This window comes from Haemaphysalis longicornis, unplaced genomic scaffold (genome assembly GCF_048455015.1).
Source record: "Haemaphysalis longicornis isolate Haplotype H1 unplaced genomic scaffold, Haemaphysalis longicornis Haplotype H1 scaffold_9, whole genome shotgun sequence".
Lineage (NCBI taxonomy): Eukaryota > Metazoa > Arthropoda > Arachnida > Ixodida > Ixodidae > Haemaphysalis > Haemaphysalis longicornis.
In genome coordinates this window covers 97,961,189-97,981,452 of record NW_027526460.1, presented here as the reverse complement: position 1 = coordinate 97,981,452, position 20,264 = coordinate 97,961,189, and the positions used below count along the sequence as shown (strand labels likewise).

Here is a 20,264-nt window from a genome sequence, read left to right as displayed (position 1 = left end):
TGAGCTTGTGATGCAAGTAATTAGCGATTTACAAGCATGATGTCTAATTGGTCATCGGGTAACTAAAATTTAAATTTACTGGAGAAAGTTTTTTGCCGGTTTTCCAAAATTATGCATAGCAGTGAGGCCACATACAAAAATAAGGCTGGTAATGCAAGTATTTTTAGATTCACAGCCATTTCATCAAAGTACGACTTCGATCCTTGGGGTTACCCTGACGTCAGTTTGGCCTTCACTGCAATGTCTTCCTCTTTCTAGAGTTCAACTTTAGCAAAAAATGAACAATGGTGATAGTATCTATCGAAAGAGGCCTCCTTGAAGAACTGTCTTCCAGAAAACTAGCCGTTTTTGTTCTTTTCTCAAACCGCCAGAAGTCTTAAGGTTCATGTCCTAAATATAGGATGCCAGTGCCAGGGCCGAAAGGGTTAATGAAACAAATCTGTGCTTCATCTCCATGGCTCCTTTAAAGGGGTTCGGTGTATAGCAAAGCGGCTTGAGAATTTATCCAGAAATTTCTGCATGGAAATATCGGTGATTTTTTTATTCCATCAATTTAATACCCGCATATTACGGCCTGCCGGAGGAGGCCTCAAATCAGAGCGGCACGTGGTGCAGGGCGAGAGGCAATAAGTTAAGAAATACCTTTCTGCGTGCAATAAACATGTTTAACATATGGAAGTGAACGCCGTTACCAAGAAGTAAGCAACGCTAAACGATAGCTTTTTTGCTTTTTAAACAGTCATTCTAAAAGAAAAAAGAATTGAAGAGCAATAAATTGATGCACCTAGTGTTTTCTGCGCACCATGATGAAAATGCTACCGAACAAAGGACGCGCACATAGTATTAAGTTGTTGGACAACACTGCGAAGTGTTTATAAATCCTACTTCCGAACAAAAAAGAAGCCCATAAATTTGACTGATCGTCTTTTTTTTTTCTTCTGCGAACCGCGATAAACATGTCCCCAAACAAAAAGAGCACGCAGATGCTGAGTTGTTAGTCAGCAAGAAGCAATGCTCACAAATAGCAATTATTATACGAGAAGGAACAGCATTCTACCGACGCGTCTGAGTGGGGCTTTAAGTGTTGTGTGCAGGTAGTGAAGCAAAAGGTCAAATATATGTTCCTGAGCACACTCTAATCAGAATTTCGAGGCGCACGTAAATAAGGTTACCTCCTTATTTCACATTTCGTGATGCGTGACTTCGAGTTACCGAACACACGTCGTGAACGACTTCACTTCCCCCAACTACTTCACCAGTGGTGATGCGTGCAAGTACTTTCAGGTGTTTGCGTCGTGTTGCTTCTGCGAGCGTATTTGTTGCACGCTGTTCGAATATATTGTCCTAAAGCTTGTTTGTGCCTTTTGCATTAGAGAGTATAAGGATATGTGAAGGAAGGTTTGACATCCGCCTAAATGCAGCCATACGGCTACAAAGGAAAGCTATACAGCTTTCTCAGAAACTCCGCAGTTGAAGAACAATTCGTCCTGGTCCAGGATTCGAACCCGGGACCACTGCTTAACCGGAGCAGTCGCACTACCAACTGAGCTAACCAGGAGGCTAGTCGTTAGTAGCGCGAAAGCGAATTGATCAACAACTCGAAGTGAAGGACAGGTGTTAATCGACCAGATTTAGGGGAAATCCCCAAGGTGGAGTATAAGGATATGTTTCCGTACATTTTTTGGTGTCCTCACATCGAAACTCCCGAGGCTTCACGTGTCATTGAAGCGCAAGGCATTCCATAGGGTGGTTAACTCGGCAGAAGCGAAAGGGAGCGAGCAGCGGCACAAGGCGTGGGAGAAAGATCGAAGCCATTCGAAAGCTTGCGGAAAGCTGATCGTGAAGTAAATCGTGTTAAGCGGCATGAGGGCGAAGCGCTTCGAAAACGAGGGCGGAAGCAAAGCGTATCGGGCTTTCATTTGGACAATAATGATTTCTCATTCAGTGCGTAGGTGTTTTCGGACCGTGGGTTAGTTGCGATGACGCTACTCCTGTGATGATAGTCGGGGATTTCCAGGGCCGTACCCAGAGGGGGGGTTTGGGGGTTCGAACCCCTCCCGAAATCTTTTCCAGGCAGCGCGAAAGCAATACTTACTGTTGCTTTCGGCAAAACTACCCCGTTCCCGAAACCCATAACCCCCTCCGAAAAAAATTTATGGCTACGGCCCTGGTGATTTCAATGTGGATATGTCAGGACCGAAAAGGGAGTGGTTACGCGTTTCGCGTTGGAGACATTTGGCTAGCGATGGCCCTCCGGTTTGGCCCAGCCGACCACCCAACGGCGTTCGGGCATCGAAATGACATCATTAGTGAATGTGCCCGCAGTGGCGGCGAGTATGTCGATCAGTGTATGTCATATAGACAGCAAAGCCGTTGTGACCATCGCTACCTGACAGCTCCGCTGGTCATTCACATTCCCAGGGCGGAATGGCCTCAAGTTTTTTTTTTTGCTTTTTTTTATGTCGTTGCTACTCCAGTGTTCGCCGACGTCGAGTGGACTTTCTGTTTGATTGTTAATAGCGCTGCACCGGCGGGGTGGAACTCGATTCGCGTTTAACAAGCTTTAGCTACAATAGAAATGCTCAACCACTTGCTCGGCAGTAATGTGAGATTTCTATGTTACAAGATTTTATGGCCGCGTTGCACCCGCCTGCAGGTAGTTTAATATTCCGGCTCCGAGCGAGCGTGCAGTCGCTATTGTTTTCGTTGGATAGAGGCTTGCTGCCGTCGGCGTCCGCACGTGGTTTCGCCGCGGGGTGCGATTTCGCACGCGAAAAAAAAATAACACCAAAAAACCGCCTGGAAGTGAAGTCAGCCATCTTTGTGGTACGGTGTCGTTTATAAGAATGGGCTGGCCTCATCTTAAATTTGGTTATTCACGACGTCGTAGCTGTAGTTGGCGTTTTTCTTTCCCCGCAGGGGGAACCTTGTGTACTCAAGGTGTTTTGGTGAGTAGCGCCACCACGGTCCCGAGCTCCGCAGGGGTGCCTACTGCCGTAGGCACTTGGTGTCTTGCAACACCACGGACCCGAGCACATGTGGGTTGGACCCACCCACGTCCCGGCTGTGCGTGGCTTTGCCGTGTCCGGGGAAAAGGGGAACCTGGTGGCTGAGCCAAAGTTGGGGTTGTTTTGGACCTTTACGGCCCCCCAGCAGCGGCAACACGCCACTTCGGCCCCTGCTTCTCACAGACGGTGCCCCCGGTCTGACCCGCCCGGGGGGAATCAGCCAGTCGCCTTTTCCTGTCCTCCTCTCAGCTCTTTCTCTTTCCTATTTCCTTTCCTAACACTGTCCTGTCGTCTCATTTCTTCCTTATTTCAAAGTTTTTCCAGGCGGCGAGGGTTAATCCTGTGCAAAGACGTCACCCTCGATCCCGAGCATAGGATTATAGTGGCAAGGTACGGCTAGCGTGTTAAGTCACGTTCCCTTCTTGGGCTCGGTGGTGGGCGGCCGGCCTTGCTACCGAATGTACACCATGTATTTATGGCTTCTTTTTCCATCCCAAGAAAAACTGATCGGTCCCTGAAAAGGGGCCGCACCGAAGTACTTAGCATCAGAGCAGCTCCACCTGTCGAAACCTTTAACAAATACCTTGTGGTACACTCTGAAGAAAATGCACCCCTAGCAAAAAAAATCGGTGTTCCTCATTGCAAAATGCCTCGAGAACATCGTTGGGAAAGACTACCATGCAAAAAAACTTGCCTCAGGTGACCTGCTGGTAGAAGTACAAAGAAAAAACCAAAGTGAAAACCTCCTGAAACAGGACACCCTGGCCCAACTAAAAGTGACGTTCACTCCACATCGTAGCCTAAACACAACCCAAGGCGTCATCTCTGAACGAGAACTACTTCATGAGAATGAAGACGATCTCCTCGAAGGGTTCAAAGACCAAGGCGTAACAGCTGTGCGGAGGATAACTATACGTCGCGCAGGGGAGGAAATCCGAACTAAACACATTGTTTTGACTTTCAACCGTCCAACACTTCCCGAATCGGTCCATGCTGCATTTATTTCCTGTCCAATGCGTCCATACATACCTAATCCGCGAAGGTGTTTCAAGTGCCAGAAGTATGGCCATGGAACTCTGTCGTGCCGTGGCCGATCCATCTGTGCTCACTGCGCAAGCACTGACCACACCATTGACGATTGTAACAAGCAACAGGTGAAATGCCCAAACTGCAGTGGACCCCACTCTGCCTTCTCACGCGCATGTCCATCATTCAAAAAAGAAAAAGAAATAATCCAACTGAAAGTCACTGAGAACCTAACGTTCCCACAAGCACGCCTGAAGCATGCCTTGCTATCGGGCAAAAGTTACGCAGACGCAGGTCGCCGGGGGGTGGGGCGTCGTCTGGTAGATGCGGGCACCCAGTACAGCGAGGCTGACCTGGTCCCGTCGCAGCCCCCCACTCAGCAGCAGAAAGTCGCTACCGTGGCTTCTGCTGCTGCACTCCGACCTAGTGCTGGGCGAAAGGCCGCCAGCACGACTCCTGTCCAGGTCAGCGATGTTGACCTGGCCTCGTCTCAGGCACCTGTGCAACAGCAGAAGACTGCTCCTGTGGCTACTGCTGTTCCAGCTGTGCCCAGTGCTGCGGCCACGGCCTCTAGCACAAAGTCTGGTTCTGACACTCTTTCAACTTCAGAAACCGCGGTTGAGGCCATGGATGTCTCTCCAAGTACGTCTGCTCCTGAGGCATCACAGGAGCGCCGCGGTGCCACAGGTCGTGGCAAACCGACCAAACCAAAGGCCAGTAAAGTCGCTGTCCCTGGAAATGACCCCAAAACCTAAGTGAACCTGCTCAGAAGGGCCCCGAAACACGGCCTGCTAAAAAGAGGGGAAAAAACATGATCCAGAACATGATCCTTTTTTCTCTTTTGCTCATTCTCATGGCTGCTGAAAGTGTTATGTACTGGAATTGTAGGGGGTTGTTAAGAAATCTAGACGATATTTATGACATCCTCACCAATCACAAACCACAAATATTGTGTCTCCAAGAAACACGCCTGCGCCCATCACAGACAAACTTCCTAACACAGTACATTGTTTACCGTAAGGACAGACAAAATTGCATCCAGCCGTCTGGTGGTGTGGCAATAGTACTCCAAAAATCTGTGGCTTGTCAGTACCTCCAGCTACAGACGTCACTCGAAGCTGTAGCTGTCAGAGCCATAGTTTTTGGCAAACTAGTGACAGTTTGCTCTCTATACATTTCACCCGACTATCGCCTTTCCAACGTCGAATTTGAAAACCTAATCAATGAACTACCTGAACCTTACATCATAACCGGTGATTTTAATGCTCACAACCCCACCTGGGGATCTGTGCGAGCCGATGCTCGAGGGCGGCTCATTGAAAGGTTTCTCACGACATCCGGATGTTGCATCTTTAATAAGAAACGCCCCACATATTACAATTCCACACACCACACATACTCAGCAATAGACCTTGCAATTGGCTCTGCAATCTTACTGCCTATGCTTGAATGGAGTGTATTTAACAACCCGTATGGCAGTGATCATTTTCCTGCAAAACTAACTGCTGTAAACAATGACTCTCAAGGCACAGAACCACTTCGAACATTTAAATTACAAGCAGCTGACTGGAAAACATACAAAGAACTTTCCAGGCTACCCCCTACAACAATATGCCATTTAGATGTTGAAGCAGCAAGCTCACTGATTACAGCCCACATTCTTGACTCTGCTCAGAAAAGCATTCCAGAGACTACTTTTAAAACTCTCCCAAAACCCAGACCATGGTGGAATGAGGACTGCGCGCGTGCACGGTCTGAACAGAACAAGGCGTGGGCACTTTTACGCCGCTATCCCACGGCCGACAACCTTCTCAAGTTTAAGCAGGCAAAAGCTAAAGGGAAGCGTACGCGACGTATGGCAAAAAACGAAAGTTGGACCAGGTTTATATCATCTATAAATTCTTATACGGATTGTAGGAAAGTCTGGACTAGAATAAAGAAGCTAAAAGGATACAAGAGTCATCCTATTCCCCTAGTAAGTAGTGTGGGTAACTCAGTAAAAGATCAAGCAGATGCTCTTGGGAAACACTTTGAACATGTATTCAGTTCTTCACATTATACACAAACATTTTTACAGCATAAGAAGGCAGCAGAGCGTCAGCCCCTTCGTGTGAACCAACGCTCGAATGAGGGATATAATGCTCCATTTACCATGCTTGAATTGATGAGTGCACTCTCGACATGTGGTACGTCAGCCCCTGGAGCTGACCGAATCAGCTATGACATGATCAAACACCTACACAGTGAAGCCCTGCATGCAATACTCTCTCTCTTTAACAAAATATGGCAAACAGGTCGTTTTCCAAGAACATGGAAAGAGGCTATCGTTGTACCGCTTCTAAAAGAAGGAAAAGAATCCTGTCTTGCTGCGAGTTACAGACCCATCGCCTTGACGAGTTGTTTATGTAAGCTGCTCGAAAAAATGATAAATCGGCGACTATTGTACTTTCTCGAGTTTAATGGTCTGTTAGACAAAAATCAGACAGGCTTCAGGTCTGGAAGGTCAACTACAGATAGCCTGGTTGCATTTGAATCATATGTGAAAGACGCCTTCATCCATAAGCAACACTGCTTCTCTGTGTTCTTTGACATGGAGAAGGCGTATGATAGAACATGGCGATACGGTATATTGCTAGATTTGCAGTCATTTGGCCTTACTGGTAATATGCTCAACGTTATTAAGGACTATCTCTCTGATCGCACATTTCGTGTTCGTGTGGGTAATGTGCTGTCTAGAACCTTTGTTCAAGAAAATGGTGTACCGCAGGGGGGAGTGCTGAGCTACGCACTTTTTCTTGTTAAAATGAGTTCACTAAAAAATGTTCTCCCACGAACTGTCTCATACTCCACTTATGTTGATGACATTCAAGTTAGTTTTAAGTCCTGTAATTTATCGATATGTGAACGCCAAATCCAGTTAAGTGTCAACAGACTGGTTACATGGGCTGACAAGAACGGGTTTATGTTTAATGCTGATAAAAGTGCTGTTGTGGTATTTTCCAGGCGGCGTGGTGTCTATCCCCCTCCTTGTATTACATTACAAGGTCAGCCCATACCAGTAAAAAATGAACACAAGTTTCTGGGTATTTTACTTGACCACTAACTCACATTTATACCGCATATTAAATTACTAAAAATTAAATGCCTGAAAACGATGAACATTTTAAAGGTACTATCGCATCAGTCATGGGGAACGGACACAAAGTGTCTGCTTTCACTTCTAAATAGCCTAGTAAGGTCAAGATTTGACTATGGATGCATTGTATACCAGTCTGCAACCACAACAGCACTGAAAATGTTGGACCCAGTATACAACTTGGGGCTTCGCTTGGCAACAGGTGCATATCGAACAAGCCCCATTCCATCCCTTCACGTTGAATCTAATCAGTGGTGTTTGGAGTACCAGCACACTTACACAGCTCTGATGTATGCTGCAAAGATTACTTCTATAAAGTAACACCCTTTGAACGCAATTATGAAAAATAACACTAATAATAAGCTTTTTGAAAATCGACCATCCATAGCACCACCCTTCCCTTTGGCAGTGTCACGCCTCTCAAAGGACCTACAAGTTCCTCTTGCTGAAGTTTACTGCACCTCCATTAATGAGTTGGTTGCTCCGTGGGACATTTGCCCAATTCAGTGTGACATGTCTTTCAGAGAACTGCAAAAGAAAAATGTGCCAAACTTTGTTATTACTCAGCACTTTCTGTCACTCAGGGACAAATACAAGGCAGCTGAATTCTACACAGATGCCTCGAAGACTTCTGCAGCGGTGTCTTGTGCTGCAATTGGCCCCATATTCACTTTGTCCAAAACAATGAACACGAACACTAGTATATTTACTGCAGAGGCAGATGGTATCCTGCTAGCTTTGAACCACATTCTCCAAAACAAAATTAAGAGCTCAGTTATATACATAGACTCACTGAGTGTTGTTACAAAGCTTTCATCTCTGAAGGCTAGTAAAAACCCAACTTTTAATGCTGTTCTAAGAGCTCTGTACTCGGCTTATAGCCTCAAGCTTGCTGTCACAGTGTGCTGGGTTCCGGGCCACTGTGGCATTGCTGGAAATGAAGCCGCTGACCAAAGTGCTGCAGCTGCTGCCCTTCGTGAAAGCATAGATATTAAGCTGGTTCCATATGAAGACCTCAAACCTTATGTGAGAAGGAAGCTGCGAGAGCACTGGCAACAACAGTGGGATAAAGAAATAAGCAACAAATTACATGTCATTAAACCTAAAATTGAAAAACCTCCCTCTGAGAAACATGCTAGATCAATAGAAGTGGCCTTATGCAGACTTAGAATTGGCCACACACACATCACACACTCATACCTTTTAACAGACGCAAACAAGCCACAGTGCCATCGATGTGGGGGTCAGCTTTCTGTCCTTCATATGCTTATTGAGTGTGACATGTGCATCATTGAAAGGAAACGTCATTTTAATGAAGCTTACACATATAACATTCCCTTGCACCCTTCACTATTTTTATCAGACCATCCAATGTTCCCATACAAAAAAGTTTTTAGTTACCTAGCAGATGTAGACTTTTTAAAATACATATCATATAGACCATAACCTCACCTGTGTTCATTATGTGTTTTAAAACAGTGGTGGAACCTGAGACTTTACACCTTAGGTGCTTGCACTCACTGTTTTAATATGAACCTATACACCATTTATCTTAGTATACTCACTATGCTTTAATTATGGCCCTATACACCAACCCCCTGAGCAAAGTTTTTTAAACTAGTGCCTCCTTTACAAATCTTTATCATCTCTTTCATCATTGTCATGGCGCTCTTTGCCTTTGTCGGCCTTGCGCCAATAAACCCACAATCATCATCATCATTGGCGTTTTTCTTTCTTTTTTTTTTTACCCGATGAATCCAAATTCACATCCACAGGCGATACTACTCGCGCCTTTCAGCCTGAAGTAGACGCCGAATTCGCTCATGCGCAGTGCATGTCCATACTGTAACTAGGGCTATAAGGAAGCTAAAAACTTTCTAGTCCATTTGAATGCTTTCCACTATGCATAATGCCCCTTTGCACAGCCTCGTATTCCCGCGTATTTAGTGGTACCTGGTGTGAAGAAATGGTGAACGTCTGCAGATTGTCGAAATTAATGTGAATGTATCTTTATAGCTGATAGCTGTGCTTCAAACCTAAGATATTCGCATTACCCTGCTGCTGTTCATCTTGAAATTCACTCAATAAAATAGTAACCTCCACAACCGTCGTTGGACCGCAACTTACCTGTGGCCAGTTCATCTCGTACAACTGTAAGGTCATTCATGTCAGGCAGCGCGTGTGCCATTGTTTCGCAATGAATTGATTAAGATTATGGCCGCCAACTATTGTTCCGAAGGTGCATATTTTCAAAACACGCAAGTTCGAAGGTCAACTATTTCAGGAAGATGAGGATGCTATGTTTTCTGCTAACCTTGAGCTATGATGGTGTTGTTTACATATTGCAGCGCTATATGCTTGACAATCGAGCAAGATATATGATTTATTGTCGGAAGTTCTCCGAGCAATTCGTAACAGGGCTGTTTTTACCATCGAGTCGCTCGGCAATCGCAAAACGAAATAACGAGGCTACTGCCAAACTGCGAGGTTGTCTGTTCTCTCTCGAAACTTCAGGTTCACTTAGGGAATGTGAAAGATGTCCGTGGAGGACGCTGTTGGTGAATTCGAGAGTGCAAGGCTAAAATTAGGACACCTTGTCTCAACGCCTTCATTTAATTGTGCGAGTGAGTGAGTGAGTGAGTGAGTGAGTGAGTGAGTGAGTGAGTGAGTGAGTGAGTGAGTGAGGGAGCGAGGGAGTGAGGGAGTGAGTGAGTGGGTGCACGTTGAGTGGGTGGGTGCACGTTGAGTGGGTGGTTCAGTGAGTGAGTAGGTGGGTAGGTGGGTGGTTGGTTGGTTGAGTGAGTAGGTGGGCGGCTCAGTTGGTGAGTGGTTGAGTGAGCGAGCTAGCGAGGAAATTGTGGTGCACAATGAAGTGTTGAACGTCGCTAAACGGTCACGGCGTGCGTAGCACACGCGGCATACTAGAGAGAACAAGTGGTGAATGCAGTGTCGTTTTCTAAAGTTTCTTTCGGCCAGTCTTGTGTTTTCTTCGGGACCAGCAAGAGAAAATTGCGCACGTTACCACGACTTCGCCTCGTCTCGCAGGATTCAATACGGACCTGACCGCTTGTACATTACACGGACGTATTTCCTGTATCCGGAGTTTGTGTGACAGCCTGCCACTACACACTTGCGTCGCGTATAAAACGCGTATCCAGTCACTCGACAGAACCAACAGCTGTCTATACATTACCACGACTTATTCCCACTTCGTTGTCTACAATATATCAACGCAGTCTTCCTCGGGGTCACAGAGGAATTCAGTGTGGACCTGGCCGCTCGTACATTACACGGACGTATTTCCTGTATCCGGAGTTCCTGTGACTGTAGGCCACTATACGCGCTTCGCGTTTAATGCGCGACCGAGCCCGGCAGCTGTTACGTCCGCAAGCGCGAGAGACGGCGCAGCGCGTTCGCAGCAGGGGCCGCGACTCGGGGCTAGGAATGCAGCTTCGCTGTTCGCGACGTCGCGAGACGAGCCGGAGCCCCTCTACAATTGGCGCTCGGAGCTTCTCACCTGAGCACGCACAAGCCGCCTGTGTATACACACACGAGCTCGCCCCCTCAAGGGCGGAAAGCAACGCGGCCAGCAGCCAGCGAGCCTTCGCGACAACAGCTGGTCGGTTGGTTCGCCTGCTGCGGCCGTGTGACGTAGTGGCAGGGTGGACGAATGCGTCGTTTTTCATTTAGAAGAGGAGGAGGAGGGTTCGGTTGCTGCCGCAGCTGCGCGCGCGGGAAACGGAAAAGGTTGCGGCGTTGCATGTTACGTTACGTGTTACGGCGCGCGACATTTTGGCTGGTGGAGACGAGCCGCGGTACTTAGGAAATTCGACGAATTGCACATGTGCCGCTGCTTCCTGCGAATTGTGAGGCATGGGCACGCTTTTGCTGCTGTTCTTGTTGTTTCGGGCGGCTGAGCGTGCGGTGTATGGAAGCGGCCTGTGATAGACTAGCGATCCCGTCACCGAAACTAACGCCTGTACTTACTTCACATTCCTGCTAATTAAGCAATAGAATGCGGGGACAGATTTGAGGGAGGCTAATTCCGAGTACGTCCCCTTGCTCCGTTATTTCGGTTACGGCACCGATGCTAATTACGACAATAAATTGATGTGGTTGCAAGCTCGCAGGAAGCATCTGACAGTAAGCTTGGTTGAGGCGAGGCGTTGGAAACGGCGCTGATATGCCGTTTCCCGCAGGAGATAACCTCTGCCGCGGCTTGTAGCTCTTATCGCTAAGGCGCCCGCGGTAATATGCTGCGCGAAGCTATTACGACGGGCACGTATGCGCCGACACTTTCGCTGCCCGAGATAAACAAAAAAAAAACAAAAAAAAAAACAACTGGTGATTCACTGCATGGTGCGTGGTCGAGCCGCTATTTCCGTATCTCGTACCCTACGTAAGGCTGTGGTATTAGCTGTAATAGCCAAGCTTAGCTGGCAGTCTATCCGGTCAAACGCGTTACATATCTTTTATGGGGCGAAATTGTTTTATTCTTTCTAAAAATGAAATCACCCCTGGTGCAGCAATGACAACTTTTCTGTGTGTTTCAATTCATGCGTAACGTTGAGGTGTCATCATAAATCACGGACGTAGTTGGGCGAGTTGGTAATCTCATATAAACGGACAAGACAAAGTACGTAATTGCATAGTCCATTCATTCGCACTGTTTCATCCCTTGTCGCCACTTAAAAAAAACTACGCCATAACGCATATAGCGGTTCAAATTGAATTAAAAATCTGTTTCAAGAAACATTGGGTAAAGCACAAGAGTGTGTTCAGGCGGGCATGTGTGATGAAGTACGTAAAAGTACGTAACGCTTGGATGATTAGTTGCCAAACATATATAAAATAATTTCTTAATAGCTAGCGTTCTGGCACGTGTTTATCAGTGACGCGGCGGCAACTAAAACCGAAACTAGACCAACTGAAAAAAGTTCGGAGCAAGGCTCAGAATACTGCCGCCTTTTTTTTTTTTTACTGCTGTTCTACCGAAAAATTGGCGCTTCACCGATGCTTGGGAAAGTCGCAAGAAAAAGGCTGATAAACGTAGCAGAAAATTTTGAAAAGATAACCCCTAAACGGCCGTCCAGAAGCGACTAGCCAGCGCGGACTTGCGGGCAGACGGCCGCCGTGTCTGCCTGCCGCCGGCGGCAAGCGGACGCGACAGATGCGCGATTGCTGACGAGATTCGGTTTCGTTTCTGTCGCGCAGGTCACGTGACTGCAGCCGATGACGACAAGTTCCTGCGTGACGTGACGGAAGTTAGGCTTATCGCTCAGCTGTGCGAGGAGGTGGGGGCAGTGTTGCTCGGGAAAGTTTTTCACGGCGAGCGTGCCCATCCAAGAGCGTAAATGAAGAGGTCCGGGCGTCGGAGGAAGATGTCGGCTAATTTGCCCGGCGAGTTCGGCAAGTTCGCCAAGAACAGCAAGTACCTCCGGAGAATATGGAGGGACACGAAGGCTTCGCTCGACGACATCGCCAAGTGCGGCTACTTCAGCGAAGGTAAGTGCAGCTATGCAGCGTCAACCAACCACCTGTTCTCGCTGTTTTTCGCCCCGTGTTTTCGCTGTTTTCTGCTCATTTAGATCGTACTCGTTACGTGCTCTGAAATCGCTAATACTCGACTGTAACGCAGCAATCAACAACGCTTGTGCTGGTTGGGCTTTTTTTGCTTGTTTCTTGGAAATTTTGTTCAGCTGGCTTCGTGACGTTGTGTCGTGGACAGCCAATCACCCGTGCCGTCCGGTATTGCGTGAATCCTCGGGCGGCATTCTTTCTTGCTTCGTTTTCATTTTCAAGCTGTCGCCGCTTCTCCTAGAAGTGGTCGGTTGTGTTTTCGTGCCATAAACCGTTATCTCGGGGCCCCGCCGCCGCGGCCTGCCTTCTTTTTACAACCGACGTTATTTGACAACAGAAACGCAAGTGAGAGTCGCGCCTTCCAGACAAAACACGAGCGACATGCAATTGCCGTCACGAGTTTTGACGCGACTAAGACGACGGCGTATAAAATGACGTCTAATTTCGGACGATGCGGAACTGCGCGGGTGGGCACTTTTTTCCGTAGACCCTCTTCCAAATTCCGTTTTCCATTCAGAAGTGGAACGGCTCTTGTGCGGGCGTATTCAAGCACTGTTTCACTCGTGTGCGCGCATAAAGGAGCCGCGTATGTTCTTGGTCACGAGCCCTTGAGCACGCATTCATTTTTTTCTTTCTTTACGTTTTTCTTCAATTTTTCTGAGCACCTGCTACGCTTTCGCAGTTTCCTTTTCGCGTTGTAATAGCTTCCGCATTCTGACGCAGCTGTTGTCTTGCGTCATGTGTCGTACCTAGCGGGCTTCGTGAAAAAAAAAAAAAAAAGCATGTAATGTGGTCATGCGAGCGCATGCGATTAATCCAGTGCGCTTAAAAATGCCCCATCGAAGAATGAGTAGTCGCACGCGCTGATCATCTCTCGGCGCATGACGGCGCACGTGGGATCGACGTATCCTCGCAGCTTCCGGAGGGAAAAGCGGTGCCCATATCTGGTTAGAACTGGCCGCGAACGGAAGAATGCCGGGATATTTGGGTGGGAAGGCCCCGTCCTCACTAATCTGACCGCCCGTGTCTAATCCACGTAAAGATCTCGCAGTTTCTAGCTGGAGACGTGACCTCTTAGCAATCGCCAGCCGTCGTGACTTGCTGGTAGTCTTGCCGCAGGCGGCAAGAGTACCGTTTAGTGACGTTTAGCGCATTTTAGCAGGAGTAGAATGGCTCTTATTGCTACGACGAATCATTTTGTACCACTGACACTGTGATCTGCCGAGCCTGTTAAGACCTCCCTTAAGCGAGAAACTTCAGCTTCTTGGCACTATATCCAATCAAATGTGTAATAATGAGTTTGAAATCGGTGTTTTAGAACATTCCTTTAAACGATTCAGAACAGTTTCGTATTGTTGCATTGTTTTTCTTTCTTGGTTACAGCAGTGCATGCTATCTTACGAGTGCAGTCATTGATCTGTGCATTGTTTTTCTTTCTTGGTTACAGCAGTGCATGCTATCTTACGAGTGCAGTCATTGATCTGTGTAGTGCTTGATTACAGTGGCACATGTGGTTTGGCCCCAAGTGCAAAGGTCAAGACATTGTGTGGCCCTTGGGCTTTATCATCTCTCAGCGTGCTGTCAGAAAATATCAAAGGCAATCCCAAACCCACAGCTCGACAGTGTGTGTGCAATTTTCTGTGTAAAAATTGGAATCGGGCAACTAGGACGCGTTCAAGCAGAGTCTGGAGATTTGGTGGCGCATCTCTCTAGACAACCGGCCAAAGCGTTGAGTGACTGGTCGAAGTACGGTCAGTCTCTTTGAGCAGCAAGAACCACGCTCATTCCTTTTTGTTCATTGGTGTGTGTAGTGTGCTTTTTTGTCAAAAAACATTTTTTTGGCTAGGCCACAGTATGTGTGAAAGCCACACTAGAAGCCGTCCGTTACAAAGGCAACAGCCCCATCCATCCTGTGTCACAGGCAAAGCAAAAATTGTGGATAACATATGGCATACACAGATGGATTTCGAACATACTTCAGTCACACTTTGAACATTTCTCTTTTAATGTTATGAGGTTGAACATCATAAGTGGTGTCGTTATCAAATCCAATGTTTTGAAGTTGATTTTAACGAAGCTAACCTGGATGTGTTTAGGTATGCGCGCAGACCTACAATGTGTTGTTGTTGATTTAGGTCTGCACTTGTCACCCAGCAGCCTTCATGCAAATGCATTTGGGCGTTGCAGTACCATAGCGTTGTGAGAGTACTGCCTGTCTCGAAACATCACTCACCCCCTGTGGGGTTAAATATTCAACTTACTTAAAGACCGCAAAGGTAACCCAACCCCTAAAATCTGTGGCTTTGGCATCAATGAGTCGACAAGATAAACACAAATCATCTATTCAAGCATTAATGTGGTCACTTATTTGTCCTTTCCGCACTTGAGCAGGAAGTTCGCCTGTCTGGTACTTTTTCGTGATATCTCTGCAGTGTTGGTTGGCGGCGCGGCCACTTTTTTTGTAATTTTCTGCACCCGACGAGACATTTCGCCAATCCCAAATTTTTCACTTGGTAATCTCTGTACACCCGCCCAATTTTTTACCAATATCACGGGAGCGTCGACCGTTCGGACAATCAGCGCCGCGTGATGGAGTGATACAGCAAACTCGTCGAGAATAGCCGCATGCGCACTAAGCAAAGGCCGCTGCTGCCGTCGTCTGCTACGCTGTTCCAAGAACAGACGGCCGCCCCGAATTGGGTTATTCGCTTATCACACTGCCTGCCATACTCGAACTTTTTCTTCAAGACCATCCGCGGGGCGCCAACTGAAAACGGAGTAATCTGCCTTGCCGATCGAACCTTGCGCTGAACAAACCTTGCGTTTGGCAACGCTGATTACTGTGTGTTCAGTTGGCACCACGTGCAAGGTCTTGAAGAAAATTGAGTATGGCAGGCAGTGTGATGAGCGAAGAACAAAATTCGGGGGTGGCTGTCTGCTCTTAGAACAGCCTAGCAGAGGACGGCAGCAGAGACTTTTGCTAAGTGCGCATGCGGCTACTCTCAGTTTGCTGTATCACTCCATCACGCGGCGCTGATCGACCGAACAATCGACGCTCCCGTGATATTAAAAAAAATTGGGTGGGTGTACTTTGCGTTGGTGTTCTTTCGGAACTTCACGGTAGTTCTTTTTTGGCTGCGTGAATATAACCTGCAACTACCGAGCGTGTTTCTGAGACAATTCTGTTGTGTCATAAAACGTAAGTGCTGTGCTCTATAAAACAGCATTTGAGGGGGCAGGTGTGGATTTTTTGGAGCTTACCTTTGCTCTGGCCTAAAACATCATTCAAGAATTGTAATAGGGTGACTTTCATTCTGGCATCTCGCTTTCTTCTGTGGCGAAAAAAGTTAATTTAGTGCTTCCCTGTTTACTTCTTATCCGTTGCTTCTAGTGGTGCAATAGTAATCACTGGTAGGCAGACCTCCCCACCATCTAAGATTAATGAGCTGTTATGTTAACCCTTTCCGTCCAATCGGAACTCATTAAAGGTGAACATTTTCAAAGACCTTAAAAAAAAAATAGCTCTTGGGGTGAATTGATAGCCACATGACACCTTTTATAGGGAAAGTCGTTGCTAAAAAAACTGTCAGGTGCATGCTTTATCTACCTTACTTATACTGCTTAAATGGCCACTTATTTGAATTGGCTGTCTTATTGGTTGGCCCTGTTCAACCAGTTCAACAGTTGACCTCCATTATTGGCTGTTGAGTTGTGGAAAAAAGTGTACTGCAATCCAGCTCACTTCTCCGAAACAAAGCTGCCTATGTGAGCACCAGTAATGGTGCTCACATGAGCATCTCAAAATGTAGAAGTCGGCAGTGTGTCGCAAAAATGTACGAGACAAACGGAAAGAACTACAACAGACGAGGTGAAGCGCAAACAGTGATTGTAATGAGAGTAATGCGAACAGCACTGCCAAAGTCGTAGCAAGTTTCCCAAGGTGGGTGTACATTCAGTTAGACCTGTGATGCTGGTTTGCGAGCTTACCTGAGGGTCTCACTTAAACACCACATCAGTTGGCTACCCGTGGCATAGCCAATTTTCTTTCTTTTTTTGTTTTTGAAGGGGTGGGAGGGGGGGGGGGGTGTTCTATGCCACTGGTAAAAAAAATAGAGCCTGCACCTAAACGATATCTCGGCCATTTTTCTGATTTAATAAAGCTGAAAGGCTTGTTGTTACGTTCACTGAAATAGCTATTAAAAATACCTGTGCACACAGGGCTCTGAGAAATCATTTTTTTTCTAGGGGAACCAACACTCTCCTTATATTTGTTTTTACATTATGTATCGAGGTGGCACATACATAGCCGGAGGGACCCCCCTTGCTAACCCCTGTTGGCTACAATTAGTGAGGGATAAGGTGTGAAGATAAGGTGGTCCAAGTCTTACAAGTTATCAGTTTATTGGTGGAGGCTACTGTCATTGTGGTTTTACAAAGCTCCTTCCAGCATTTGAATGGAGTCTCGAGTAAATTCTAAGAGGAAAGATGTCTGTTTCCTGTCAAGTAGGAGTGGCATTGCCCCCTGGGCTGCTAGATGTCGTGGTAACTGTCGGCGACCGCCCTTGCCCCGTGCTGCCGCATAGCTCTTCTCAGCATTCGTGGGGGTTTCCCGGGTAAATCCAAGAGGGATGGCCTACCTGCAAAAACCTGAACTTTGCATTCCGCTGTTTCTGCCAGCTGTTGTGGCAACTACCTGCCGCAGTGGGTAAGGCACCCACCGTGGTGGCTAAAGTGTTGTGCTGCTGAGCCTGAGGATGTGGGCTCGATTCGCGGCCGCGGTGGCAGCTTTTCTGATGGAGGCGAAAAGCAAAAGCGCCTGTGTGTTCGAGATTTTGGCGCACGTTAAAGATCCCTAGGTGGTCAAAATTAATCCGGAGCCCTCCACTACGGCACGCCTCGTCGCCTGCGTTGCGTCGGCGCGTTAAACCATACAATCAATCATATCAGTGGCTAAGGCATTGTGCTGTTGAGCCCAAGGATGCGGGTTTGATTCCTGGCCCCAGTGGTTGCTTTTCAGATGGAGGTGAAAAGAGAAAATGCCCTTTTGTTGAGCTTTTTTCTGGGCACGTTAGAGATCCCCAGGCGGTGGAAATTACCCCAGAGTCCTCCACTATGGCACGCCTCATGGCTTAGCTTAAGTGTGTTAAACACCACAGTCGGTCTGTTGTGCCAGCTCTGGGTGACCGGCCTTCCCCTCTCTCCTGCAGACCAGCTGGCCCAGCTGAAGCTGAACGAGGCGGACGACCGGTTCATCTCCAGTGCGGTCACCCAGCCTGTGGCCTTAGTAGTCCTGGGCCACAGCTGCTGGGCCAAGGCGCGAGTGGTCAACGAGCTCTTCGGGCAGTCCGTCCTGCCGGTCACCTCGCCCGTGGGTGATGAGAGCCAGCTCACTTGGAGGATGGTGGGTGCCGCTCTTTTTGAGAACAGGGTTCTTCTGTATACACCAGTGACAAAACTCTGCTTTGGAATCCAGGTTGGGCGAGCACCCAGGCTTCGTTGTAGCTAAGGGGCAAGTGTTCTGGGCCCTAGGTGCTAAGTGTACCTAGGGGACAAAAAACTACTTTTCTACATATTTCCTAATAACACAACCTCATAAAACGAGTGCGGCGCACTGGGCAAATTGGTGAATGGTCATGGTGAAAACAGCACATCCAAGACGTGTTTTCCCTTCTGTCTTCGTCTTGGATGCGCTGTTTTCACCATGAACATTCACCAACTTGCCCAGCGCGCCGCACTCATAAATGTTATTTCAAGTACAGTGGGCCCTTTTCTGTGTGTAAACTTCAAACAGTGCCGTGTTTCTGTTCCCTTTTCTCTTCATCTTGGATGCGCTGTTTTCACCATTAACCTTATAAAAATTGGTAATGTTTACTGATTTTTCTGTGGTTTTTTTTTTCTTTGACTTCGGCAGCAGCCACAAGTACTTGAGTACTGCAACTTTCTGCAAGCAGATGACAGGGTAGTCAATTTGCCGCATGCTTCCCCCCTAGCAGATAGGCAGCGTGTATCAAAAGCCACCGACCTGCTTTTGATACACGGGGCCTATGGGGAGTTTCACAACTGGTGTGCATTGAGTAACTTCGTATGAGACGGTTTGGACACAGCAGTGTAGGTTGGTTTTTCCGGAGATTGTCGTGTGACCGTGGTCGCTTCTTCTTTGTCGCCTTCTGCAGGTGCGCTTCTCGGCGGGCAACCAGACAGAGATCAGCCTGGCCCTGCCCAACAGCTTCGAGCTGGTGGAGCACCTGGCAGCGTACGACCAGCCCTGGAGGACCATTCCACGGGCAGACCTCGAAGTTGAGGTGGGTGATCGTGCCTCTTCTCACATTCAAAGAACCTTCCCCCTGTTGTGGGATGAGAGTGAGTTAGGCTTCAACACAGACTAGACCATGAGTAGAATGTTTTGCGTGAAAGCTGTGTGCGTACACGTGTGGTGTAGTAACATAAACTACTTTACACAGGGCGCAGTGCAAAGGGATCTTTGTCAAAGCAGCGTGTGCAGAGACTTGACTCTGCATGAAGGCGGTAATTTGGGCTAGTTGGTGTATATTCATCACAATTCAAAAGTGCTAATGGAATTCAAAACAGAGGTAATAGAATTCATAGGTGGTGTGATGTGGGTTCGCTTGCTTATGAGTTGGTTCGTTTGGTGTTCGACTTCATTTTGGAAACTTCGTGTTCCCCCATTGTCATCAGATGGAGGGGTGCATTTTCTGCCTAATTTTGCATGACCATGCACCCTTCTCCAGATCCAAACTTCTTCGAGCGTGCCGGAATGGCAGTCTCAAGACATCGGCTTCTTAACACAAGGGACTCGGGGTCGATTCCGACCACGAGAAGTGCTTTAATTTTTCTTCACTTCACCCGCAATCATCATTGTCGTCAGAGGTTTGCTTTCCTGCAGTGCATTTTGGGTAGACTACAGTGCATAAGTGAAATGCTGAAAGCTTCGCTTTAATAAATACAACAACCCCTCTCCTTCTCGTCTCAATCAGGGTGAAGCCCGCAAGGACCCGGCCCTGAGTGCAGCGGTGCTGGAGATTCGCATGAAGCACCCGCTGTTGCGTGACGAAGTGCACGTGGTGGCCACCCCGTGCAACGACAGCCTTTCCTTCGAGCAGACCTACCGGCGGGCCATCGAGGGCTGCACCCCGCTGCTGCTCTACGCCTTTGCAGAGGAGGCCCTCACCGAGAAGGTGAGCGAGTTGTTGGGAGGGCTTCTGCAAAGACTACGATGCCGACCGGGGGAGGTGGCTGTTTTAGCGCCTCACGGCATGTGCAGCAATGCGAGGAGTAGCACTGTCTCGAAATTGCAATACTCCTCAGCATTTTCTGACTGTTTCCAGGATGTGCTGTCGCTCTTGAAAATCTGCTCTTGCTTCTTCACTTGTTCTCAGTGCATGGATCTCTTAATTCACCCACCGTATTTTTGCGCATATAACCCGCACCAAAAATGCGAAAGTTTCTGTGTCAAAGTAGGGGTGTGGATAATACGCGGGGTTTTTCCTTTAGTG

General features: G+C 47.7%; 1 protein-coding gene across 4 annotated transcripts in view; it reads left to right on the top strand.

Annotated features, from left to right (window-relative positions):
* LOC144152148 (dual serine/threonine and tyrosine protein kinase-like) overlaps positions 1 to 20,264 on the top strand; it is a 153,310-nt gene that overhangs the window by 116,829 nt on the left and 16,217 nt on the right. For 3 of the 4 annotated variants that reach the window (XM_077683363.1, XM_077683362.1, XM_077683364.1), the window contains 4 exons: positions 12,385 to 12,675; positions 17,958 to 18,151; positions 18,924 to 19,052; positions 19,746 to 19,946. In XM_077683363.1, the coding sequence (XP_077539489.1) occupies positions 12,525 to 12,675; positions 17,958 to 18,151; positions 18,924 to 19,052; positions 19,746 to 19,946 (675 nt within the window). In that variant the 5' untranslated portion in view covers positions 12,385 to 12,524. Of the gene's footprint in view, positions 1 to 12,384; positions 12,676 to 17,957; positions 18,152 to 18,923; positions 19,053 to 19,745; positions 19,947 to 20,264 lie in introns of those variants that run through there. The other variant, XM_077683361.1, reaches the window with a different exon arrangement.